Raw genomic sequence first — 21,676 nt, 5'->3', positions numbered from 1 at the left:
AACTATGGTGTGACTTTGCTATCGCCTTGAAGCAAGTGCTAAAGATTATATGGCACCTTGCACTGAAACAAGAGGGTGGTGCAGGTACCATTACAATTTCCTTTTTGCGCACTTTTCTTGCAACCTCGCACAGCCATATCTTTCATGAGCTTGAAAACATCACGAAAGGTTTTATATCTTTCGTAAAACTTAACACAACACTCGTAACACCATAGAACGAGCCTGGATTCGTAAACATTACAGAGAATTCGGGAGAGTTGGCAGGTATGAGCGTGGCACTCACCCGGCACGGCAGTGGCCCAGGACCAGCGAGTTAAAGACTTTCTCGTTGATTGCCATGTCTTGGCTCTTCATGTGTTCCAGTATCTTGCTGCAATGTTGAAACAAGGCCACGCGAGTGATTAGCAAGGTACCTGCAGCAGCCAGCTGTCATAACTTCTTTGAAGCTCAATAATTAAGCTGCACGACAACAAACCGAGCATATTATCCAAGCAGACCGGCGAAATCAAATCGTCTATGCACACTGAAATTTCCCCAACTGATGCACTCTAACCAGATGCTCCACGGGGGGAAAAAGCTTGGCAAAGTTTTAATCAATCAATCAATCAATCAATCAATCAATCAATCAATCAATCAAGGAAGTTTATTTTTCGCACTATGTACAGCGAAAAAAAGGGGGTTGGAGAAAAAAGCTGCACTTTCGCAGCTTGACAAAGCTCCAGCCACCCGTACACAGCAGTGGTAGTGTGTGAAGACAAAAGAGAGAAGAAAAAAAATTCTTATGCAACGTAGAGAAGTCATAGTTTCTGTAACACTGAATAACAAAGCACACAACAACCCACCCTGTCAAATGATTGCTAGCAATTACAGGAACATGCGTGTAACATTCAGAAGCTACAAGACCGCTGCCGGCAATGCTTAGCCTTGTTACAACTAGTAAAAATTCTACTAAAACCGGCCTGGTTGGTTTATCAAGTTCAACCCAACGTTTTGTAACCATTCTGACTCCTTCATCACAGTCGATTCTTGGAAGCTACGGCAGCTTTTTACTTGCAAACAAAGAGTGGGTGACAAAGCAGGAGCCCAAATGTGCCACAACTCAAGGGTCAGAGGTGCACACAGATTACAAAGCATGCTCAACTATTACATGTCACCCCAGTGCACAGACAACAGGCTTCCAGTCAAAAAGTGTACCCTATGCTAGTTCAGTACATAAAAACCTTGTTAATTCATGTTTCACAGGAGTGAAAAAGAAATGTCCGAATTAACTGAATTTCTATTTAGCAAACTACAAACAAATTCTTACATGACCGCGCCTTCACTTAATGAAGAAATCCACACCGCCCATTTCTATTTCGCACAACATCAGCATGGAAGCCAGAACTGTCATCATCTCGCGGTTGATAAGCGCTCGCTGTGGTGTAAGACACGGCATACATGACATGCTCTTCAGTAGTGCGCACACATCCCAATTATTTTGTCGCAAGTAAGCTGGTAGCTGGTGGGGCTGAAGTGAGTGCGCAGGTCAGAGTAGAACCCTTTGTCATTCTTGCTGACTTCCATCGTGTTTACGGCAATGCATGCACCTTGCTATTAATCAAAAAGAAACCACTGATCACCCCAATCACCACAGGTAAATCCATGATCACTACTAATGCGATCATGGATGGTGACGGCGCCGTTACAAAAGCACGGCAGTCCCACCAGTGTCATGCGCAGCAGTAAATGTGAAAAAAATTTCCCCATACAGTTCTCGCTGCTGACTATGGACACTAGTGCCTGATGCACTCTGGAAGTAATGTGTACTAACTGATGCACGGCCACATACGTCCAGATTATCCTTTTTTTTTTTTATTTCATGAGGGTTCATAACCAAGATATTATTGTACCATACAACAGGCAGTGGAATAATGCAGAGGTGGGACTACAGTGACCAAATTCTTGCACCTTACCTGGCACCGCCAATGTCTCCCTGCTGGCAGTACCGATGGATCAGCCTCTGGAATGTCACCTGCACACACAAAAAAAGCAGATCATTTCAAGCCTGGTCGACAGCTGCCTACTTGACGTTGTGCCTGAGAAAATATGGCTGAAAGAAGCTTTTGCCAAATACTCCAGGCGACTACTCAGACAGATGACCGGAATACCGATTTGCTCGGCACACCATCCTTCGAGATAGGGGACATCTCTCGAGAAGGAGAACTCTGATGGAAAGCACATAGAATGTTCTGATCACCCGAATTTCGTAGCACCCTCATCAACTGACACTGCCATGTTAAGACAGTAGAACTGTATTTGCAAATATGCATTTACATTTTACCTGCTAAGGCTAACCCCTGCTTCATCTGCAACCTCGCGGTTTGGTGCTCAATCAACATGGTGGCAACTCTGTCCACTGCTGCTATGTTTGCTGTACGGTGCTTGCGGATCATATCTGAACAACTGAGTGGCACACCTTGAGGCGTCTAAGATTACGGTAGTGGTTAACACTGGTTCTAGAGTGGGCAGCAGTGCTGCCAGGAGGTCCTAACCATCACGCAGATTCTAACAACAAGGTGTCCGAAAAACTGGTCTACGACTGTTTTTGACATCTTTTCCTTCCTTACTACATATTTTGAGCAATGCATAAAAGAAAAATTTGCTTTGCTTTAACCGATACCACGTCACGTCCCGCATTTCTAACTTGTTATAGCATGAGAAGACCCCACTGAAATAATGCATGAGCAACCAAATTTTACATTTACTTTTTATATATGATAATTCTACACCTATGTTCGGTGTATTGAGGCTTGACTGTGTTTGATGAACTATTTTTAGTTCATCAACACTAGTTCATTACACTAAGGTTTCACTCTGTGCTTTCCCTTGTTCCAGTATGTACTTGAGTATGAGCGCTACATTATGTAATAATTCCCACTAACAGGGATAATAAAATGAAATCAAATTATCAGCTACGCATATGCATATGGGTTGGTTGGTCCATGACTTGAGGAGTGTTGTTGCCTGCCCCTTTGCTGACACTGTTATCCCTACTCAGAAAAGCGTGGAATGGGCTCAACGGCCTAAAGCAGCCCATTGTCTATGAAAGGTGCCCTGCCGTGGTGGCCCCCACCGTGGCTTGTGCCCAACTCGGGACATGTTTTACCGCGGCCAGACTGAGCGAGCCAAGCGTCCAGAAAATGAGCTGACCCTGTTGGGCTGAACAGAGGCGGCCTCCATGGTGGCCAGGAAGGTGGACGGGCAGAAGGGGAACTCGTTCTCCAAGTACACCTGTAGCAGGGCGTTGTAGTGGCTGACGTCCAGCGGGCAGTTGAACGACTGCAGATTCTCCCAGACTGCCCGTGCCAGTTCTTGGCGCTCGGACGGAGGCTCCTCGCGCAGGAAGGCCCCACACATGCGCACCAGGAGCAGGCCCTGGGGACCCGAGAGACGCCCTGCGCCACGGTGGCCGAGAACGCTCATCTTGGAGGGACACAACAGCGATTAACAGTGGCCGAACAAGAATTTGACCAAAATACACAAGGACTGTTCCCCCACGGTTGACTCTTTCCTGTTTACGGGAAAAGCAGTAGTTTTAGGGTAGTCGAGTTAATATATATATTTTTTTCCTATCACAGAGCATGCTTGATAATAAAGTGTATAGTATCAAATTGTAGAGGAAGACATTCTCTTTCCAATGGTAGAAGCCCAAGACAACAAGTTCAGTAAAAGAAAGAGAAAAAAAGGGGGGGGGGATTTTAATTATATATGTACTATATAGCATACACAAAAAAAATTAAAAGAATAGAGATAAAGCTATATGAAAATGTCAATGTTGCTTCATGCAGAGAAAACGGAAAAATCTCAATATAAATTCTCAATGCAAATAATCTGTGTAATATTCCAGCAAATATCAGCTTTCTACGTAAAGAATTTCTTGAGGTATACATACAAGAAAATAACAGCCCTATGAGTACACCTGGTGCGTAATGAGGATGGCTCATGGCTGTCTTTCGGCACAAAATTCAACTATCTGCACCAGGGTGTCTACCAACCGGGAAAACCGGGAAAACTGGGAATTCTCAGGGATCTTGAGTAGTGTGGAAAAAGTCAGGGAAAACTCAGGGAATTTGGGCCTCTATCAGGGAAAATTAGCGGCAATTTTATTGAAAGGGTCGAAAGTCACGGTAATGCTGGATCGAGTAACAGACAGGAATCATAATGAATTGTCTTTGATGCCCTGTCGTCGGCAGGAGGAGTTGCCAGTGTACAGTAAACGAGCGAATTTCCGGATTCCCGATAATTTGGACAGCTTCACGGCCCCACCACGTACCCTATAGAGTCAAAGTATAAAAACGTGTGAAGTTTCAGACGCAAGAACTCTTCGCCGTCCGAATTTCCGGACGTTTTGCCATGACCGCAGGTCCGACACGGCATTAATAAAAGCCACCACCGCTGCCATTTTGATTACCTCGCTGCCTCGAACCGGCGCTCTCGCACGCAGATCCACTGGCAGCCGTAACCACCAATGCGGCGACGTTCGCTATGCAGCTTCTTGCCGTTGGGTGCCGTGTTTTTTATTGAAAGAATTCGCTGCTGTCAGCAATGGCACGGACTCCGCCTTTGCGATCCTCGCGATTGGCTTCGAAGCTTGGAAAGCACGGTGCATTGTATAATGCCGGTTCCCGAAAGTCAGCTTCGCCTCTGCACAGAAATGTTACTTGGTGAACCTTACGCAAAAGTATTGCAGTGAAGCATAACAAGCGTGAGAAGGGGCCACGGAACACAGTATGTATTCCTTAATTATACACGCAGGCACCCGGTATTTCCTGTCACAGTACGAGCATCGATATGCCCAATATGTGTACCGACAGGCCTTCTGAGCGTTTTCGAACGTGCCTGTGAAGGTTTGAGCCCCTAAGGGCAGTAAATGACAAGGATTTATTTTTTTTTCCAACTGGCCGATTTTTCGGACGTTTTCGCGGCCCCTAGGAAGTTCGAAAAATCGGTCGTGGCCTGTGCAACTGACCAAGATGCTTCAAATGGTCCTTGGGGTGAACGAGTGGCGGTAGGCGCACAACAACAGAAATGACCTACGCATTGAGGAATAAACGGGAATGGAAGCTTGCTGCCGCCGTTTTGAAGGAGCTTGAGCTCAAAAAATAAAGTTTTGGCTGATGCCGAGACGCAGGTGTCCCTCATCCAAACCAAAATAAACTCTTTAAAGCAGTGAAACACAACACTCGGGCGTCGTGCGCAGGTTGAGAGTATGTCAGGACAGTTGAGGTTGACTTACGAGCTGTTGAGAGAGAATCTCAATTGTGACAGAGTTCGGGCCTATTCCCGCTGAGGTTGCTATCAGTTGATAGAAATAGCTCATATTCGAAAATATTTGCTTCTATATGCATCTCCTTTTTATTCGTATTTGATAATGTCCGACCCCATTTGCAATTTTTTCGAAGACACTTTATTTGCTGTGCATTTTGCTAACCCATGCCTTCTATTCTCTTTTTGAATAACATAAACACTGCTCCTTACTATTCAAATTGGATTAAGTCACATTTTTATTTTTGTCATGTGCTTACTAGAGAGTGACAGCATCAGGCTATATGGTTTCAGTCCGTCTTGAAATAAAACATAGTTCTGCATCACTCCGGGAAATTTACAATGGCATTCAGGGAAAACCTGGAAAACTCAGGGAATTTGGAAATGTCAACTTGGTAGACACCCTGCTGCACAGCCGCTGGCAACAAATCCTGAAGTTGTCGCAAACACAGAAATGAAGGCAAGAAGATCCACATTGCAAATGCCACGCGGAGCAAAGCAATGGTTCAGATGGATCGGATCAGCCTCAGAAACTTGAGAACGACCCATCTCAACCTGAATCCTTGAGATGTAAATAGGACGTTTATAAATTGCAGTAAACCCTGTATGCACACTTATTTATCTGTGAAGTTGTGCAAAGCATGCACTTTGCACGGAATGACGGGTACGCACACTGCCTGTCCACCGTCAACAGTGAATGCCATTCCACGCTGCAAGAGCATACAGCATAATGTTCTTCCTGACGAGATGCCACTCACCGAGGGCACTAGCTTGCGACAGCACATCGTCCAAGTCTCGGCGCGTCACCCGGCCCGTGCGACGCACCTCATTGTCAATGCGCTGCAGTGCCCGATCTAGCTGGTGGCTCTGCCACTGCGAGGAGGAGCTCTCTCTGTTCGCTGCAGCTGCCAACACAGTGGACCTCCTATAGCAAAGAACAAGACACATATAGGTAAAGGCATCACACTTATGGTGGTTGAGTACAGCAGAGACAGCACAGTTCAAGGTGCTTAGTTTCTATGAAAAAGACTTCCAGAGACTTCCTTACGCGAGTACCAACGCAACATTCCAGACTATATCATTTTTTGTTCTTTTGAACTAAATTAATGTTGTAGGCCTTATCTAAGCCCTAGACAAATTACTGAAAAGCCTCAGAGTGCACGAAATAATTTAATATAATAGCTTTATTTAGCCGGTTTCAGTTTCAATTCCTAAGAGGTTGCTGTGTCCTGACATTATGATGCAGAATGTGGTCATCACATGGTAGCAGCACACTACCACATTTGACGGCCATTTCGGCTTGCTCTGACTATGCTGCTAGTCACTGTGATGGCCGATGCAGCAGCATAGCAGACGACAAAGCGATTGTCAAAACCACGCAGTGTCCTGTTTCCACGTGACTACCTTCTGCATCATCATGTCACGGCACATCAGAACCGAAACAGAAACTGGCTGAAGATAATCTATTGCATTTGATATATTGATAATCTGTTGCATATGGTTTATTACCGTATGTAGCGAACCTTTATTGGAAAAGCAGCAATAAGGGTTCAAGTGAAAATTATTGCCTGATCTCCCTGACATGTATTTGCTACAAAATGCTCGAGCACGTTATCGCCTCTCACATTAAATGCAGTAACTTCTTTTACCCAAAGACAGCATGGATTCCGGAAAGGATTTTCTAGCAAAACCCAGTTACTAGAATTCACATCAGACTTGCACTTTGACATGAACAGTAACAAACAAATAGACTGCATCTTTCTAGATTTTTCAAAAACATTCCATCATGTAGCCTATAGTCATCTGATATCTAAACTATCTGTGCTGAGCCTGGGCTCACTAACCCTGTCATGGCTTCGTGATTTTCTTTCTAATCTCCAACAGTTCACGGCTGTCGATAGCTTTCTCCTTTCCTCTCTCTGACATTATTCCTGGTGAGCATCAAGGCAGTGTACTTGGACCACTTCTTTCTTTAATTTACACCAATGGCGGCACCACTGTTGTGCCCTGCATGACACAACCGGAGCTAAATTTAGCCTTATGCGCAGCAGTCACTGTGGTGAGGCAGGCTAATTGGTGCAGAGAGCAGCATTCAGAGAGGAACAGCTCAGCAGTATGCTTGTCCATCCAGGCAGGAATGGTTGTGTTTGAGAGAGCTCCCTATGTCAAGTATAAACCATCAAAGTCAAACTGGTGCTTATCAGGGGTTATAAAGCCTACAAGTGAGCACTTTCTTGCAGAAATTTCAGATTTTCTCAGCTACAGGCTCTTTGCGTTCACACGTAGGGTCCAGAAATGGCGGGAAACGACTCTGGAAGCAAAATGGAGGGATATCCAACACCTCTGAACACGGCGAAATGCGTCCGACACCATAGGGAGTGCAAGCACAGGAGCCCCAGCCACCCAAGAGTGCGGCAGGCTCGAGTAGAGCTGGGTAAGGTTCCAAGATAAAATAATTTAAGTTGTTTTACCTAGGGACTCCAGTGCAGAGCAGTCTCAGGTGCCCTAGTACCCAAACAATCTCTACAAAGGGGAGAGAGCATGCTTTCAAAGTTAGACTGCAAGGCCCCCACTAGCTACAACATAAGTTAGTCGTGTAAATTTTCGAATGCATGAATAAATGAAAATTGTGCATTTGGTTATGTCATTTCTGTAACTTAGTGCCAATACACCATCTGCAGCATGCAGAAGATGTTTCACGTACTTCTCTGTGGCTGCGTCCCTGATACAGCCCACCAATTTTTTTGTTGTTTCGTTAGGATTTAGAGGTCTAGAACCATCGCTCAAGGAGAAAATAAATAAATAAAGAGAAAAGAGTACCGAAAATATCATGTCAGTACTCCCTTATTCTATTGCACATCATGAACAGTCTCCCCAGAGCTCGACTGCTGCTTATATGATACTCTGTACTTAAGCATTGAGAAGCAGCAAGCTCATACTTGCCTTAAGAGGACATTCCTCAGGGCTAACTTTGATTTCCATATTCAAACAGATGTAAAATGCACAAATGCTTTCGTTAAGCCAATGGACTGATTTAAATGAAATTTGCTGGATATGAGAGAGAATTTTAAGTTCTACCAAATTTAGGAAGTACAATCTGGATTAAAGAACTAAAAAATAAAGAAACCAAGAATTTTCTACGCTGAACCCCCCCCACCCTAAGTTGAACAAATAGGTAACTCTGCACAAAAAGACAAGTATTGTTTTTTGGTGCAGATACCGATATCCCACAGATAAACAAAACATATAGTGCAGTTCAATAAACTGCATCTGTTAAGTAACTAAAATTGCCAAATATATTTGTGCTCATAGCTTAAAAGGAACGGTTACAATATATACGAGAGTTTTGCAAAAACATTTATTACAGAGTGTTGTGTAATACATACACTTTAAATGCCTCAAGTGCAGTTTACAGAATTGTGATATCATTTTTTATTGCTAAGTTACAATGTTGAAAACTTGATTAAGAGGAAGCTTTAGCTTGGGGATACCCATTGGCATCATTGTCTGCTTGAAACATATTATGGTAAATTGAATATTAAATTATTTATTGCACTCTGAGGGCTTAGATATGTGCTTTTCTTTCCCTCTCCTTTTTTAAGCATAGTCTAAATAAGACTTCAGAGGCCAGATTTTATCCAGCTGAGCTACCGGATGTCACTTCTTATGTTTGGAACAATGCATTCTCTTATTATTTATAGTACTCAAGAATCATTGTGCCCCATGTGGTTTTTTCAAACCATGCACCGAGCCAAAAAGATTGGAGGTCGTTTTATTGTGTTAGTGCTCTGTACATGGCACATTGTAAAAATGACATTAATAAAGCACTGGATCCGTGCCAGCAAATACTTTGCTCATGCTTGGCGCAAGAGGTATTTCAACCAATATACTGATTTTCTTTTACTACTACTACTATTATATTTTATCGACTACTCTTTTTTTATTACCTGTGGCCACAGTGGTTGTAGGGCCGCTTTGGTAAATGTCACTGTCTCATTCATTTGACCCATTGGAACAAGATTCTAATTTGGGAGAAAAATTATTTACCGTACTAACATTTGTGCGCTGTGTGTATCCTTGTGGTTGATGCCTTAAGTTGTGTAATTTGGGTCTGCTGTTATATGTCCAAAATTAATGCCACTAAATGCAACAGTGACGGTGGAGCCTTACCTCCTATATGGAGGTCTGACATAAAATTAAAGATCATATATATATATATATATATATATATATATATATATATATATATAAGCTTGATGTCCCCTTACTATAATAGTGAAAAATGACTACAAGCAAACGACAAAGTACAACCATATGAGTTAATATTCACTTTTCTTTTAGTGTTTAGTGTTTTTTTTAGTTCTGTCTTTCTTACTAGCAATATATCGAACAGTTCCTGAACAGACTTTTCACGTGGCTGTCAATTTTTTTTACTGAGTAAGTTGCTGAAACAAATGAAGAAACAATGCGTGGTTCAGGCAATGATAACCAGAGTATGCATGCTGCAAGTAAATGAAACATTAAAACACGTAAATGAGTAAAATAGATTAAACAGTTAGTGGCATTAAGGTGGTCTGTAAATGGCTGTAAATTATATGGCATTAACCGTATGTCAATTTTTGCACTCATGTGCTGGTGAACGCAGACGTCAGGAATGGGAGCATGCATTCAGTAACATGCTAATGAAAATTTACCCATCCAACATTAAGCCTGCCCATGTGAACCGCTTATAATTTGCATACTGTTCAGGCAGTCCATACATGGAGGCGAAAACGTTATGCACCATGAATGGCACTATCAATAGTTGTTAGCAATTTGAATGGTGAAATCCACCTTTCGTAACACGAAACCGCGGCCCACAATAGTGTGCTAGTTCGGCGTGAAGCTGATCAGCTGAATGATCACTTGAAGTGCGGCTTCTGTTTGCGTCTTCGCGCGGAACGGTGCGCACATCATCGAAACCACGACTGTGGCAAATTTTCACACCACGGGCACTGCCTCTGCCGGGACTTGACCGCTGGATGTCCAACGAAATCAGCCTCACCTGCTCGACCTCTATAGAAAATGTTTTTTGTCAGGAGAACAGCTTCTGACGGTCATTTCTTGCTGCAAGGAACACTCTGAGAGGACCGGATCAAATCTCGTTTTGGCCATCGGTTCAGAAAGCATAGACACTGGGCTACTTTTAGAGCGCTTGCGCAGGTAGCTACGAGGGAAGCAGCGCATCATGTGCAGTGTTACTAGCTTACGCAACTCATGATGAAGATAAACTGCTTTTCAGTTTGTAACAGCTCCTGTCCTCTAGACGCCGTTTTGAGTCCAAGTCGGATACCGTGTACAGGCAAAGCCAAAGGAGAAGTACTGACCGTGCGTACAAGCTAACGAAAAAATAATACAGACCAATACATAGTTATGGGTTATAAACTCCTTAATCGTGTTCAGCTGAAATATAAAACACGTGGGGAAGTGCCCACCATCATTACCGTTCGGGGACATAGGTCGTGATCGCAAGCTGATCTTTGCAGAGGTAATACGACGCTGCACGAGGTGGGCATGCAATCCGTGAAAGCAGACGGCAAGCAGTTAGAACTTTGGTAAAACTTTGTACAGAACGCACTACCCCAGCCATTCTTGCTCGCCGGCTGCCCTTCGGCGTGTTTCGCACTCCCTTGCGGGTTTTTAATGCTTTGGATTGATGCGGCTATAATGGACAGCGCGTGAAAAAGAGCCAACGTTGGTAAGTTGTGATGATGATAGTAAAAGATACACACGCATTCACGACTAAAATTTTTGTGTGCCACATGACATGGAGGATTTTCCTTCCTCCATGCCACATGAGCACTAATCCTCGAGAACGCGCGTCTGCGTCTCAACTTCTTCCCTCTGACCACCGGCTCGTGTGCTACTTTCTAGGTTCTGTACTGTGAGCAACGCGAGGGAAAATGACGAGAGCAGACGACACGAATTCATTTAACGCTATGAGAATAGTTTGCGAGGCAACACGATTAGTCACTCTGCGACTGGAAAGGCACCTTGAGGTCATTCTTTATGCTGCATAAGGTTGACACGAAAGTTCAGCAAGACATATGAAGGTTTGACCTACAAGCCAACGGTGCCACCAGCTGCTGCTTACGCTTAGAATGCGTCTTGCGCGTTGCGCAACATGGCCTCCAAGCTTGCTGTGCGCGCCGCTTCATCTCGGAGGCCATGTACACAGATAAATAGATAAAGGGGTAGTGGCGCCACGTCGGGGCGTCCGACTATGCGACGGACTGGATTGCCCTGGATTCGTACTTCTGTGCGCCTGGAGGGTCTCGCGACGAAACCCACGGAACAGCTGGCGAGCTGGCAGCTTGAGCCACGGCGGCGGTGAATCTTTGCTGCAGCGCATTCACGCGCGTTAACCGGGTAGCATGCCGCTGTCGTACGCAGCATGGCCATTCCGGCCGCATCTTCTTTGGAGGCCGACGTGTTAAGATGCGTCGAACGGGGCTGGCTAGCAACATTTTAAAAGCAACACCGAAGAAGCCGCCACACACGGGAAACCATGTGAGTGGAAAGCGTTCGCTTGGAAATAATATCTCTTTGCCAGCGTGTCGTCTCCTCCGTGCAGGGCTATGGGCTTGGGCAAGCTGATCGGCTGCGTGCTGGTCATGTGGCTGCTGGTCGTGCTGATGATCAGCGGCCCCCTGTTCCACAGCGGTGAGCCGGACGAGCAAGTGCTGGCACGGCTCACCCGGGCCGTTGGGGAGCTAGAGTCGCTCAAGCAGCAGAATGAGGAGCTGCGCTCCCTGCTCAATGCCATCAAGTGAGCTTTGCCATTTGCCACTCAATTGGGTGGGCAAGAAGTCCTGAAACGAGGCGGTTCGCGCACTGTTTTTTGTGCATCGCAACCCTTGTAACACGCACACCTCCGATTAACTCGATACGCGCTCTGCGGTGGTTACGTCATGACACGTCGTCTGCCACACTACAACTGTGGTTTTGTCAGAGCGCTGATGGGCAACTAGGATGGAATAGCTTTTTTTTTTATCCTTCACACGCGCGCACATAGCAGCTTCTACATGCGATACTTGTCCTCCACCTATCCTGCGAGTTTCCTGCTCTGCAACTTCCATGTTTACTTCCCATTGGTCACGCATGAAGCTGATGGTTATCTGACCTGGTTGAGCGCTTCTGCAACATTTTGTTAAAATGGTTTCAGTGTCTTGTTCAGAGATTGCATGCACATGTCCTAAGGGCTGGCCCATGTGCTGCTTTCTTGCAGAGAGCCGAGCCGGAAGGAGCCAAAGGAGCCAGTTCACCAGCAAGCAGGTATGGCTCCATGCAGGGGAGGAACAATGCCCACTTAAGTATAGCAACGTAGCACAAATGATTTCTCGCAGGGAACATTTAAAGAGAACATCGCATTACTCTCATGCCATGGCTCTTCTCTTTGCTGTACTGTGTGCAAAAACAAGACTTGTGTTGTGGGAATGCCACCTGCCAAACAGGATTAGGAATGGGGCACCAAAATATGCCTGCTAAAAATATAAAAGTTAAAATTCTGCGGTTTTACTTGCCAAAATCGCAACATGATTATGAGACATTCCATAGTGGGGGACTCCTGGTTAATTTTGACCGCCTGGGGTTCTTTAATGTGTACTCAATGCACGGTACACCGGCGTATTTGCATTTCGCCCCCATCGAAATGCACCCACTGTAGCCAGGATTTGTTCCCGTGCCCTCAGGCATGTGTGCCTGCTGTTGTAGAGAATGAAGCCAGAACTTACTCTTTATTTATTTATTTATTTAACCCTCAAGGCCACATACATTACAGGGGTAAGTGGGTGAAAGATACGAGCATTAGCAGAAGAAAACAATGCAGTGATAATAACAGTGAAAAAAATTCAAGTATCACTTTAGTATACCATGCTGGATAGTGCATCGCGAGAAAGTTGATTATCATCAATAGATACTATGTTGGCTGGAAGGTGGCTCCATTCAATTGCTGTGTGTCATAGAAAAGAACCAGAAAACGATTTTGTTTTAGAATGGGATGCTTACTTTATGACGAAAATCACTGCAATGCGACATGTTCTGCACTGATAGAATAAATTTTTGAAGAACAGTATGGTGGTACATTTTACGAAGTAAATTCAGGTGTCAAAAGTTTCAACGAGCTGCAAAAGATGGGAGGGAAAGGCTGTTATGCTTGCAGTGCAATTACAGATGGAGGATAAAACGAGCTGAGTTATTCTGCACAAGCTCAACAAGTATTGCGGAGTGATAGGGGTTTGCAGAAAGCCAGTAACCCTGTGCTGCATTCAAGCGATGCTGGTTTTCGGCCACCATCATGAGGGATTGACATGGGGACATTCTAGTAGCCGTTTGTCTACCCCATTGCATACTTGTATGCTTTGTGCTGTTTTTCCAGCGTTCCTTCTCTGAGATTCGATGTGCCGATCTACTGCTGCATGCCACTATGCAAACATTGTGTTTACATGGGATGATCCTGCCATAAGGTATGTGATAAGTGCGCAACATTCAATACAGCATTCAGTGCACTGATTTCACCTGTGAAATTGGCGGCTGCGTGGCCATGCCGACTGTTCATTCATTTATTGTAACAATTAAGTGTAGCAGCTTTCATTCAACAGCCACCCAGCATATTTAAACGAATGTGTGCAGCACACATGTGGCTAGTAATCTGTTTTTCAACATCATGTGCTACAGCACTGTCGTAACGAGCTGGATCACTCAGCTAAATTTGTGTAGGTGACAGCAATCACATTCCTTGAGCTAAGGATGGGATGCCAGGCAATTGTGGCTTTGATGAGCTGAAACAGGTTAAAAAGAAAAGAGGACAATGGAGGTGGGAACCCAATGTTGCCTTGTGTCTGAACAGGGTTATTGGCATTATGCAAAAAGTCTATAGGTGGCTAACACAATGGTGCACTGTTTGCTGGTAGTAGTAATTTATTGCATTCATAGGGCACAAAAAAAGAAAGTAAAGGCTGTGGCCATAATAACTGTCTCACCTTCTAGTGGACGAGCTGTTGGGAAAAAGTAGAGCAATGGAATAGAGAAAGAGGAGGACATAAATAAGAACTAAGAAACATAACTATTCATTCTGCGAAGTACAGCAAGAACAAATGATTTAAATAAAACAATCTGGTAGACGACCCTCCCCGTACCACGATATACGCACATCCACTTGGACACACATAAGTGTGTTGCTCAGCCTCTTACCATAGTTATGCATGATGCCAGGCCCATCTCCTTCAGGAAGGTAGCCTAGCTTCCACGAGTTCTTTTGTGAGACTGCACAATGCCATCAAATAACAGTAGCACGACCTCGGAGCCTGTGGCAAGGCCCCGGTTCCCGTAGGTACTCGGGAGCTTGTGGAGCGCAGGCACGTGCGCTGGGCCACGGAGCATGAGGTAACCTAGGCATTGTATGCACCACAATTGAGGCAGGCACTGCTTCTCACAAGTACTAGCAGCTGCCAGGTGTGGGCACTGGTCCACATACAACCCCTAAGTTTATGTAAGCCGAGCATGTTGGTTTGTTGCCAGTATGTGAACCCTTGGTTGCTGATGGGCCTCGGTGGGCTCCTCCTGGTGACGTGGGTGACTGGATGCTGAGGGGCGCTCAAATCGTCGCTCATGCATAGTCTGCGGTTGCAATGCAAGAGCTCGGTTGGGGTGCACGTGCCATAGCCGCTAGGCAGTTGGCATCCTCGTTTCCCACGAAGCTGTCTGCTATGCCACTGCCTTTTATGATTAGCTCATACCTGCTCGATCCGTAATTCCCACTGCCCAGTGTAATCACACAGGGACAATCCAGCAACGTGATCATGACAGGTTGCTTGATAGTAGGGCGCACACAAATCTTTTGGGGCAAGATATAACCCACAGGTCACCATGCAGGGTGCGGTGAGCCCAGCTTGGAGTATGAGGTGCGCCGGCGCAAGGTGGCCAATGGTGTCCAGGAGCTGTGGTTCTATGCACGTGCACAGCTCAAGAAGTTGCTGCCCAGCCTGAAACAGGAAGACAAGGCCACCCTGCAACGCATTATCGATGATCTGGCCGTGCACCGCCGGTAAGTTCCACATTGGTCACCTTCTGCTTGAGGTAGGGGCAGCTTTGGCTTTTGAAATTTAATTGTTTCTCGACAGAACTAACAAAGCCAACTTTGTGCCTCTGCATCTATGCCTTGTGCTTGCAGCATGTGCCAGTGTAACCACGGTCGTTTTTTATTTATTTATTTCACAATACTACAAGCCAGATTGACTCAAGCAGGAGTGGATTATGATTTTCTAAAAATTTGTAAAAAATGCGGGTACCAGATATACGGCATTAATAAGCAAAAAACAAACGAGACTGAGTACTCACACTAACAAATGAACAGGGTTATATCTCTGCCCTTATAAAAAGATGATTTCAAACAAAAAGCATACTAACGTAACAACTTATGTTCCAAGTCCTTACACATGGTACTTGCAGTCCCTGTGTATCCAAAGCTTTTGTCCTGTGTCCGTATTCTTGACTTATCACTTTTGCAGATGTGATCTTCAGTGCACGTTGGCCACCTAATGGAGTTAAGTGTGACGAATGCATTTTGTCAACAGGTAGCACAGTTCTTTGACAGTGTGCTCGAGGTAAACGTTGTTGGTTCTTGGTTCATGTTCAAACCACTGCGCCGCAGCACCATCCAGCTGGACCTGGAGGAGATGCGCCGGGCAGACGGCCATGACGCGTGGCGGCAGGCCGAGTCACGCGCCCTGGCGGACCTGCTGCGCTCCCGCCTGTCGCAGCTGCAGCACCCCGCAGACTGCAGTCGAGCGCCCAAGCTGGTGTGCAGCCTGAACAAGGGCTGCGGCTATGGCTGCCAGGTGCACCACGCCACTTACTGTCTCATCACGGCATATGCCACGCGTCGCACGCTGGTGCTCCACTCCAAGGGCTGGCGCTACTCGGCTGCAGGCTGGGAGAGTGTCTTTCTGCCAGTCAGCAATAGCTGCACAGAGGCCGCACCAGGCGTGCCCTGGTCGGCCGACATAGCCAGCGCACCCGTCGTCGAACTGCCCATCATTGACAACGTGCAGCCGAGGCCGGCTTTCCTTCCCCTGGCTGTGCCTGAGGAACTTACAGCAAGACTCACACGGCTGCATGGGCAACCCGCTCTGTGGTGGGTGTCGCAGGTGCTGGGCTACCTGCTGAGGCCGCAGCCCAGCCTGCAGCGCTTCTTCGACCAGGCAGCGCGCGAGATGCACTTCCAGGGACCTGTGGTGGGTGTGCACGTGCGCCGCACCGACAAGGTGGGCACCGAAGCCGACTTCCACGGCATCGAGGAGTACATGGAACACGTGGCTGACTACTTCGAGCGGCTCTCTCTCAAGGGAGGCAGCATGCCCCGTCGCCGCGTCTACCTGGCCACTGATGATCCCAAGCTCCTGGCGGAGGCACGCAGCAAGTGAGTGCGAAGGCGTGTGTTGACGGCACTGCCGCAGTGTATTTCAAGTTACCGTCACCTACCTGGTTCAGGGCAATATCTGTCCTTCATCAACCACAGTGGCACCAAATGTACAAATGCTGCTCTACGGAGCAGCCATGCTTTAGGCGTGTCCGAATTAACCTGGTAATGACAGAATACCTTGATGCCCTAATATAGACGACAAATGTCTGCTAGGCCCATACAGCCAGCCTTAAACTATGAAATTCTTTTAAGGAAGAGGCTTTTACTCCCGAAATGGGGTTTTCTTCGGCATCCCCTTTTGCCCTCTTGGAAAAAAAAAGAGAAAGAGCATCCTTATTGACATTTGGCAGAAAGGAGCAACAAGGCCACATGGGACAGGACAAGCACTAGTGCAAATTTCATTCAATATTGAGAGCAGAGCAGATTGACATGGCCTCGAACCAACCTATGGCATCTGTAGTGTCGTGACAATGACAAGGCCTGTGGCATTACAGGTACCCGGACTACCACTTCTTTGGGGATAGCCGTATTGCCAACACGGCATCCTTGGGACAGCGTTACAGCTCGGAGTCTTTACGAGGTGTCCTCCTTGACATCCACATGCTTTCCCGCTGCGACTACCTGGTCTGCACCTTCTCTTCTCAGGTACCTGGTCACTTTTGTTGATACAGGCAATGTGGCTTGCACGTCTTGCAATATCATTATGCTTGCTTGCCATAAAGCTGTGCTATTTTAAAGCTGTTACTGCTAGTTGAATAGTACATGAATGTATGTACCGTAATCTTAAGTTCAAACCTGAATGACAAACTAATCTGAACACCTCTTTCTTTTAAGCACAAGTGCAATCATTCTGTAACCGGTTTTTAAGCACGGTGTGGACCAAAATGCAAATTAAGCCACTGTTACAAATGCCGCGGAAGATGAAAACGGAATAATGCATCCTAGTAACTGTTGATTTGTTCGCATTAGACTTTATGCTGATAGCGCAGTGAGATCTGGATATAATGAACATAACAACACCAAAAGCTATTTTGCTCTGACATCATTATAGTGAAAAACCGGGAGCTTATATGAAAAGTTAAGTTAAGCAAACAGGATAGCCTTTTTTAGATGCAGTATAGTATTATAGTAAATGAATTCATACAGGTGAGTGCCACAAAATAAGAAAGCACTACACGGACTTCGGTTCTGAACATTTGTTTACTGAAACAAGCCTACGGGTTTTTTCGTTTACTGAAACAATCCTATGGGTTTTTACTTGAATAAAACTACAGGGGTTTCTTGAAGTAAAGTTTACTTGAAGAAACCTTCAGGGGTTCCTTCAAGTGAACTTTGCACTTGAAGCCCAAGAAAAGAGAAAGGGAGTTCCTGTAGCGCCTGTGTTATCAAAGTTGTCAGGTTGCATTTGCATTTGAACGCTCTCTTCGCAGCTTCGCAACTATTACATGTCAATCTTACTATCGCGTATGCGTCATGCGGTGAAGCCAAACGTCAGGAGACGTGACAGCAGTGAGGGGAAGACAAAGGATCAGGGGACACAAGAGAGTTGAATGTACCCGCACTGGGTGTCTGGTGCCAGCATTGTGTTCACAGCCCCTGGTAAGCTGTCATAGTTCAGCCCAGTAATGAGCCATGGCAGAGTGAGGCCTGTAGCAAAAAGCATGCAACAGAAAGTGTGGTTACACACAATTTCAATACAATGAAATTTCACTGCCACCGCGAAAGAATACCGAGACAACAAACGGAAACTTCCACGGATGCAGATGATCGAACGGTTGAAATACAAGCGGCTGCTTATGAATGCACCTCTCAAACAGTGCACCACGCGACCAAGAGCGGCCGCCAAAACAGAGCAGTGTCATGATCCGTACAAAATCCGAGTGCGATAAAATATTATCGCACACCACCCACTGTATGCTTTGAATGTGAGTGAAAGTGGGCGATGCTGAGCTGAGAAGGATGGTGGTTTGATGGGCGCTCTTGCGCAAGCAAGGTCAAAGGGGTGGAGGAGGCAGGTTGGTGCGGCATCATTCATCGCCGACTCGCAAATTCCACAAAATGAATTTTTTTTTCATTCTAATGTGCTTTTTTCCAATTGCCCAATAATTCATATAATTCATCTAAGAAAAGTCCGTTGGCATAAAATGTTGAATAAAAGGTGGCATAAACTTGCATAAAAGATTGAATTTCAATATATTGAATGTTTGATATAACAAAGCCGATCGCCAATTTTACCGGCTTCGTTATATCAAGGTTTAACTCATAAGCAAGCTGATATGCAGAATTAGTGTGACTTTGACACACGGTTAAAATACATTTTTGAACTTAAAAGAGCAAAGGGCTTTGTGCACAAGGGGTAAAAAAAAAAGTACCTTAGGAATAGAAAATCAGATTTGTGTAGTAAATTAGTGCTATCATTTTGTGCAGATAAATACTGCATAAATATTGCTTTTTTTATTATCACTTCGTGCATTGAGAAAGTGATTAATAGCAAATAATAAAAGATGTGGTTTTTATTGAATAGTAAATTAACTGGCTTAAACTGGTTCGAATTGTTCTATTTTCTATTTGAGATCTGAACTAGAACTGAGGCAATATGTCTGAACTGCAGCACAATCTGAACTGAAAAGAGTTTCAATTTATCATCCTGGTTCAGACACCTTGAACATGTGATGCACGATTCATATTCCACTGCATGGTCTGCTCGTTGGCTCTCCAGTGACTATTCAAACCCATGAAATCGATGATACCACCTATCGCAATTAATAACTGAGGTGAATTTTATGGGTCCATGCAAACACAGCCATATCTTCATACTCAATTTTAGTGGTTTGTGACTTAGTCTGATCTCTATCAAAAAACACACAGGTTTTTATAAGGGAAGCCTATATGATGATATGGGGATCATGTGGGAAATGCCCCATATGATATAAGGGAACATACAGGTTTTTGTATAGAACTCCCATATGTTCATATGAAATTATTGGATATGATGCTTATGTGTTTTTTCAATGGAGATACACTCTGCTGCAGGCACTGTAATAGGGTAGATGATTGCACGCACACAGTCGAAATATCCTGGCAGACTTGTCACATAAGTGCCGCCACCTCTGAATTTTGAAACTGGCTTATGCGCAGGTCTGCCGCTTGGCCTACGAGATTCTGCAGCTGTCACACGTGGATGCTGCCGACCGTTTTCATTCACTGGATGACATCTACTACTTTGGAGGCCAGAAGGCCCACAACCAGATCGCCATATACAACCACACTGCCCGCTCTTCACAGGAGATCGACATCCGTGTGGGTGACACCTTGGGCATTGCAGGCAACCACTGGGACGGTTTCAGCAAAGGCGTCAATCGACGCACGGGTCGGTCTGGCCTCTACCCGTCATTCAAGGCTGAGGAAAAAGTTGACTCTGTGCCCTTTCCCGTGCAGTGACACTGGCTTTTTTTTACCTGCTTTTATGCATCTTTTTCTTCTGTGTGTCGGAGACGGTTTTTAACCCTTGCTGCTGTGCACTCCCGATGTGCCACTGGCAAAACAGGGCCACCAACAAGACTCCTGGGAATGTGGGCAGCCCTTCTTACTTCTTTAGGTTCTTGGCAATTATTTTGTGCTTGGAAAATAATAAAGTATTCGATTGATTGTACTATCACTCCTCGTGGATGATTTTAAGACACCTAGAAACAGACTAAGTGCGAGTGTTAGGGCTTTACCTTTATTACTCTAATTTAGCGCAGGCAGTTCCTTTGTTCCTATACCATCGCAGCTCTGGAAGTAAAAACACCTTGAGCAAGTTGGTGGATACATGGTGTAGCCAGTGTAGTGCAAATACTGTAAAACAAACCCAAAGAACAGAAGAACGAAAACCACAGATGTGGGAGTCTCGTATTCGCACCTAAATCCCCACTCACAACTGATTTATTGCAGTCCCTCAGCAGAACAGAAGAAAAAAAAATGCAGTACAGATACACTCATGCTTAGTTTGCTTCATGCGATCAGTTTGCCTGATGGAGGATGTCGAACTAATTAATGTAAGTCGACTTCTGTTAATTCTACTTCGACAAAACTGATGGAATTACCCGATGGGTCGAACTGCATAAGAGGCAGAAGAAGTGGTGTAACACACCCCTAAATTATTTTGAAATATCTGCAGGATTCTAACCCGCTCCCATGTGACATACACACACACTGCCCTTGATAGCTTGGACGATATCGTCGGCTGAAAGAAGGGGGGGGGGGGGCAACTGTAACTACTGCGGTGTTCGGACCCTGCAGCACGGTGGTGCTTCCTGAGTGACGTCACAGCCCAGTTTCAACAAGGATGCCAATAAATTATCGTCAGCCGACAATGAGCCCTTGGGGGATGCCTGTATCCTTTCACTGTACAGGCAAATTCGTTGTTGTGGTCATCACTGTAGAAGCATTTGCAATACACATGCCATTCTCTTAATTTGTTCGATATATAGCCAAGGCGTTTGAGGAGTGCTTGGCCTGTTGGTGTTTGCAGGAGTCTTTATTTTTGTGCCTGGAGCTGAGCTTCCCATGTTCTTGGAAGGTATTGCGCAGGCAGCTCAGATTGAACCCGATACCGAAGAACATGGACCCGAATTTGCGCAAAGGCAGGCGGGCAGCAGGTGCAGATTACATACAACGCACGTACTCCACCAAAAACGACGTAGTGTACGTAGACGCAGCCACCCGAGATCCTAAATGAGGACACCCAGTGGCCACGGTCATCAGCACAAACTATCGCAAAATCACAAGTGGCTCAATAAGCCGAAGCACCATGACTGAATCTGAGAAGCTATAGCTGTCGCTCTAGCAGCAGTGGAGGGCTTCAGAACCGGCAAAACAATTCTCAAGACGCCTGCCCGCATTTTTTGAACAGTAGAATAAGCCACCATA

The 21,676-nt window shown here is 45.5% G+C and overlaps 2 protein-coding genes across 2 annotated transcripts in view; one reads left to right on the top strand and one right to left on the bottom strand.

Moving 5' to 3' along the window:
- Positions 1-11,004, bottom strand: part of bsf (bicoid stability factor) — a 53,501-nt gene extending 42,497 nt beyond the window's left edge. The window contains exons 1-5 of the mRNA XM_050180612.3: positions 10,788-11,004; positions 6,063-6,229; positions 3,190-3,434; positions 1,953-2,011; positions 284-370 (exon numbers count right to left, since the gene is read on the bottom strand). Coding sequence (XP_050036569.1) covers positions 284-370; positions 1,953-2,011; positions 3,190-3,434; positions 6,063-6,229; positions 10,788-10,933 — 704 coding nt within the window. The 5' untranslated portion in view covers positions 10,934-11,004. The remainder of the gene's footprint in view (positions 1-283; positions 371-1,952; positions 2,012-3,189; positions 3,435-6,062; positions 6,230-10,787) is intronic.
- Positions 11,005-11,602: 598 nt separating this feature from the next.
- Positions 11,603-20,417, top strand: LOC126533448 (alpha-(1,6)-fucosyltransferase). The gene is made up of 7 exons (XM_050180614.3): positions 11,603-11,853; positions 11,918-12,112; positions 12,572-12,618; positions 15,217-15,388; positions 15,995-16,762; positions 17,260-17,410; positions 19,904-20,417. Coding segments are annotated over exons 1-7 (1,638 nt in total). The 5' UTR covers positions 11,603-11,851; the 3' UTR covers positions 20,207-20,417.
- The last annotated feature ends 1,259 nt before the right edge of the window (positions 20,418-21,676 follow it).

Source organism: Dermacentor andersoni, chromosome 7 (genome assembly GCF_023375885.2).
Source record: "Dermacentor andersoni chromosome 7, qqDerAnde1_hic_scaffold, whole genome shotgun sequence".
Lineage (NCBI taxonomy): Eukaryota > Metazoa > Arthropoda > Arachnida > Ixodida > Ixodidae > Dermacentor > Dermacentor andersoni.
The sequence above is the reverse complement of the archived record's forward strand: the minus strand, read 5'-3'. Positions and strand labels throughout refer to the sequence as shown.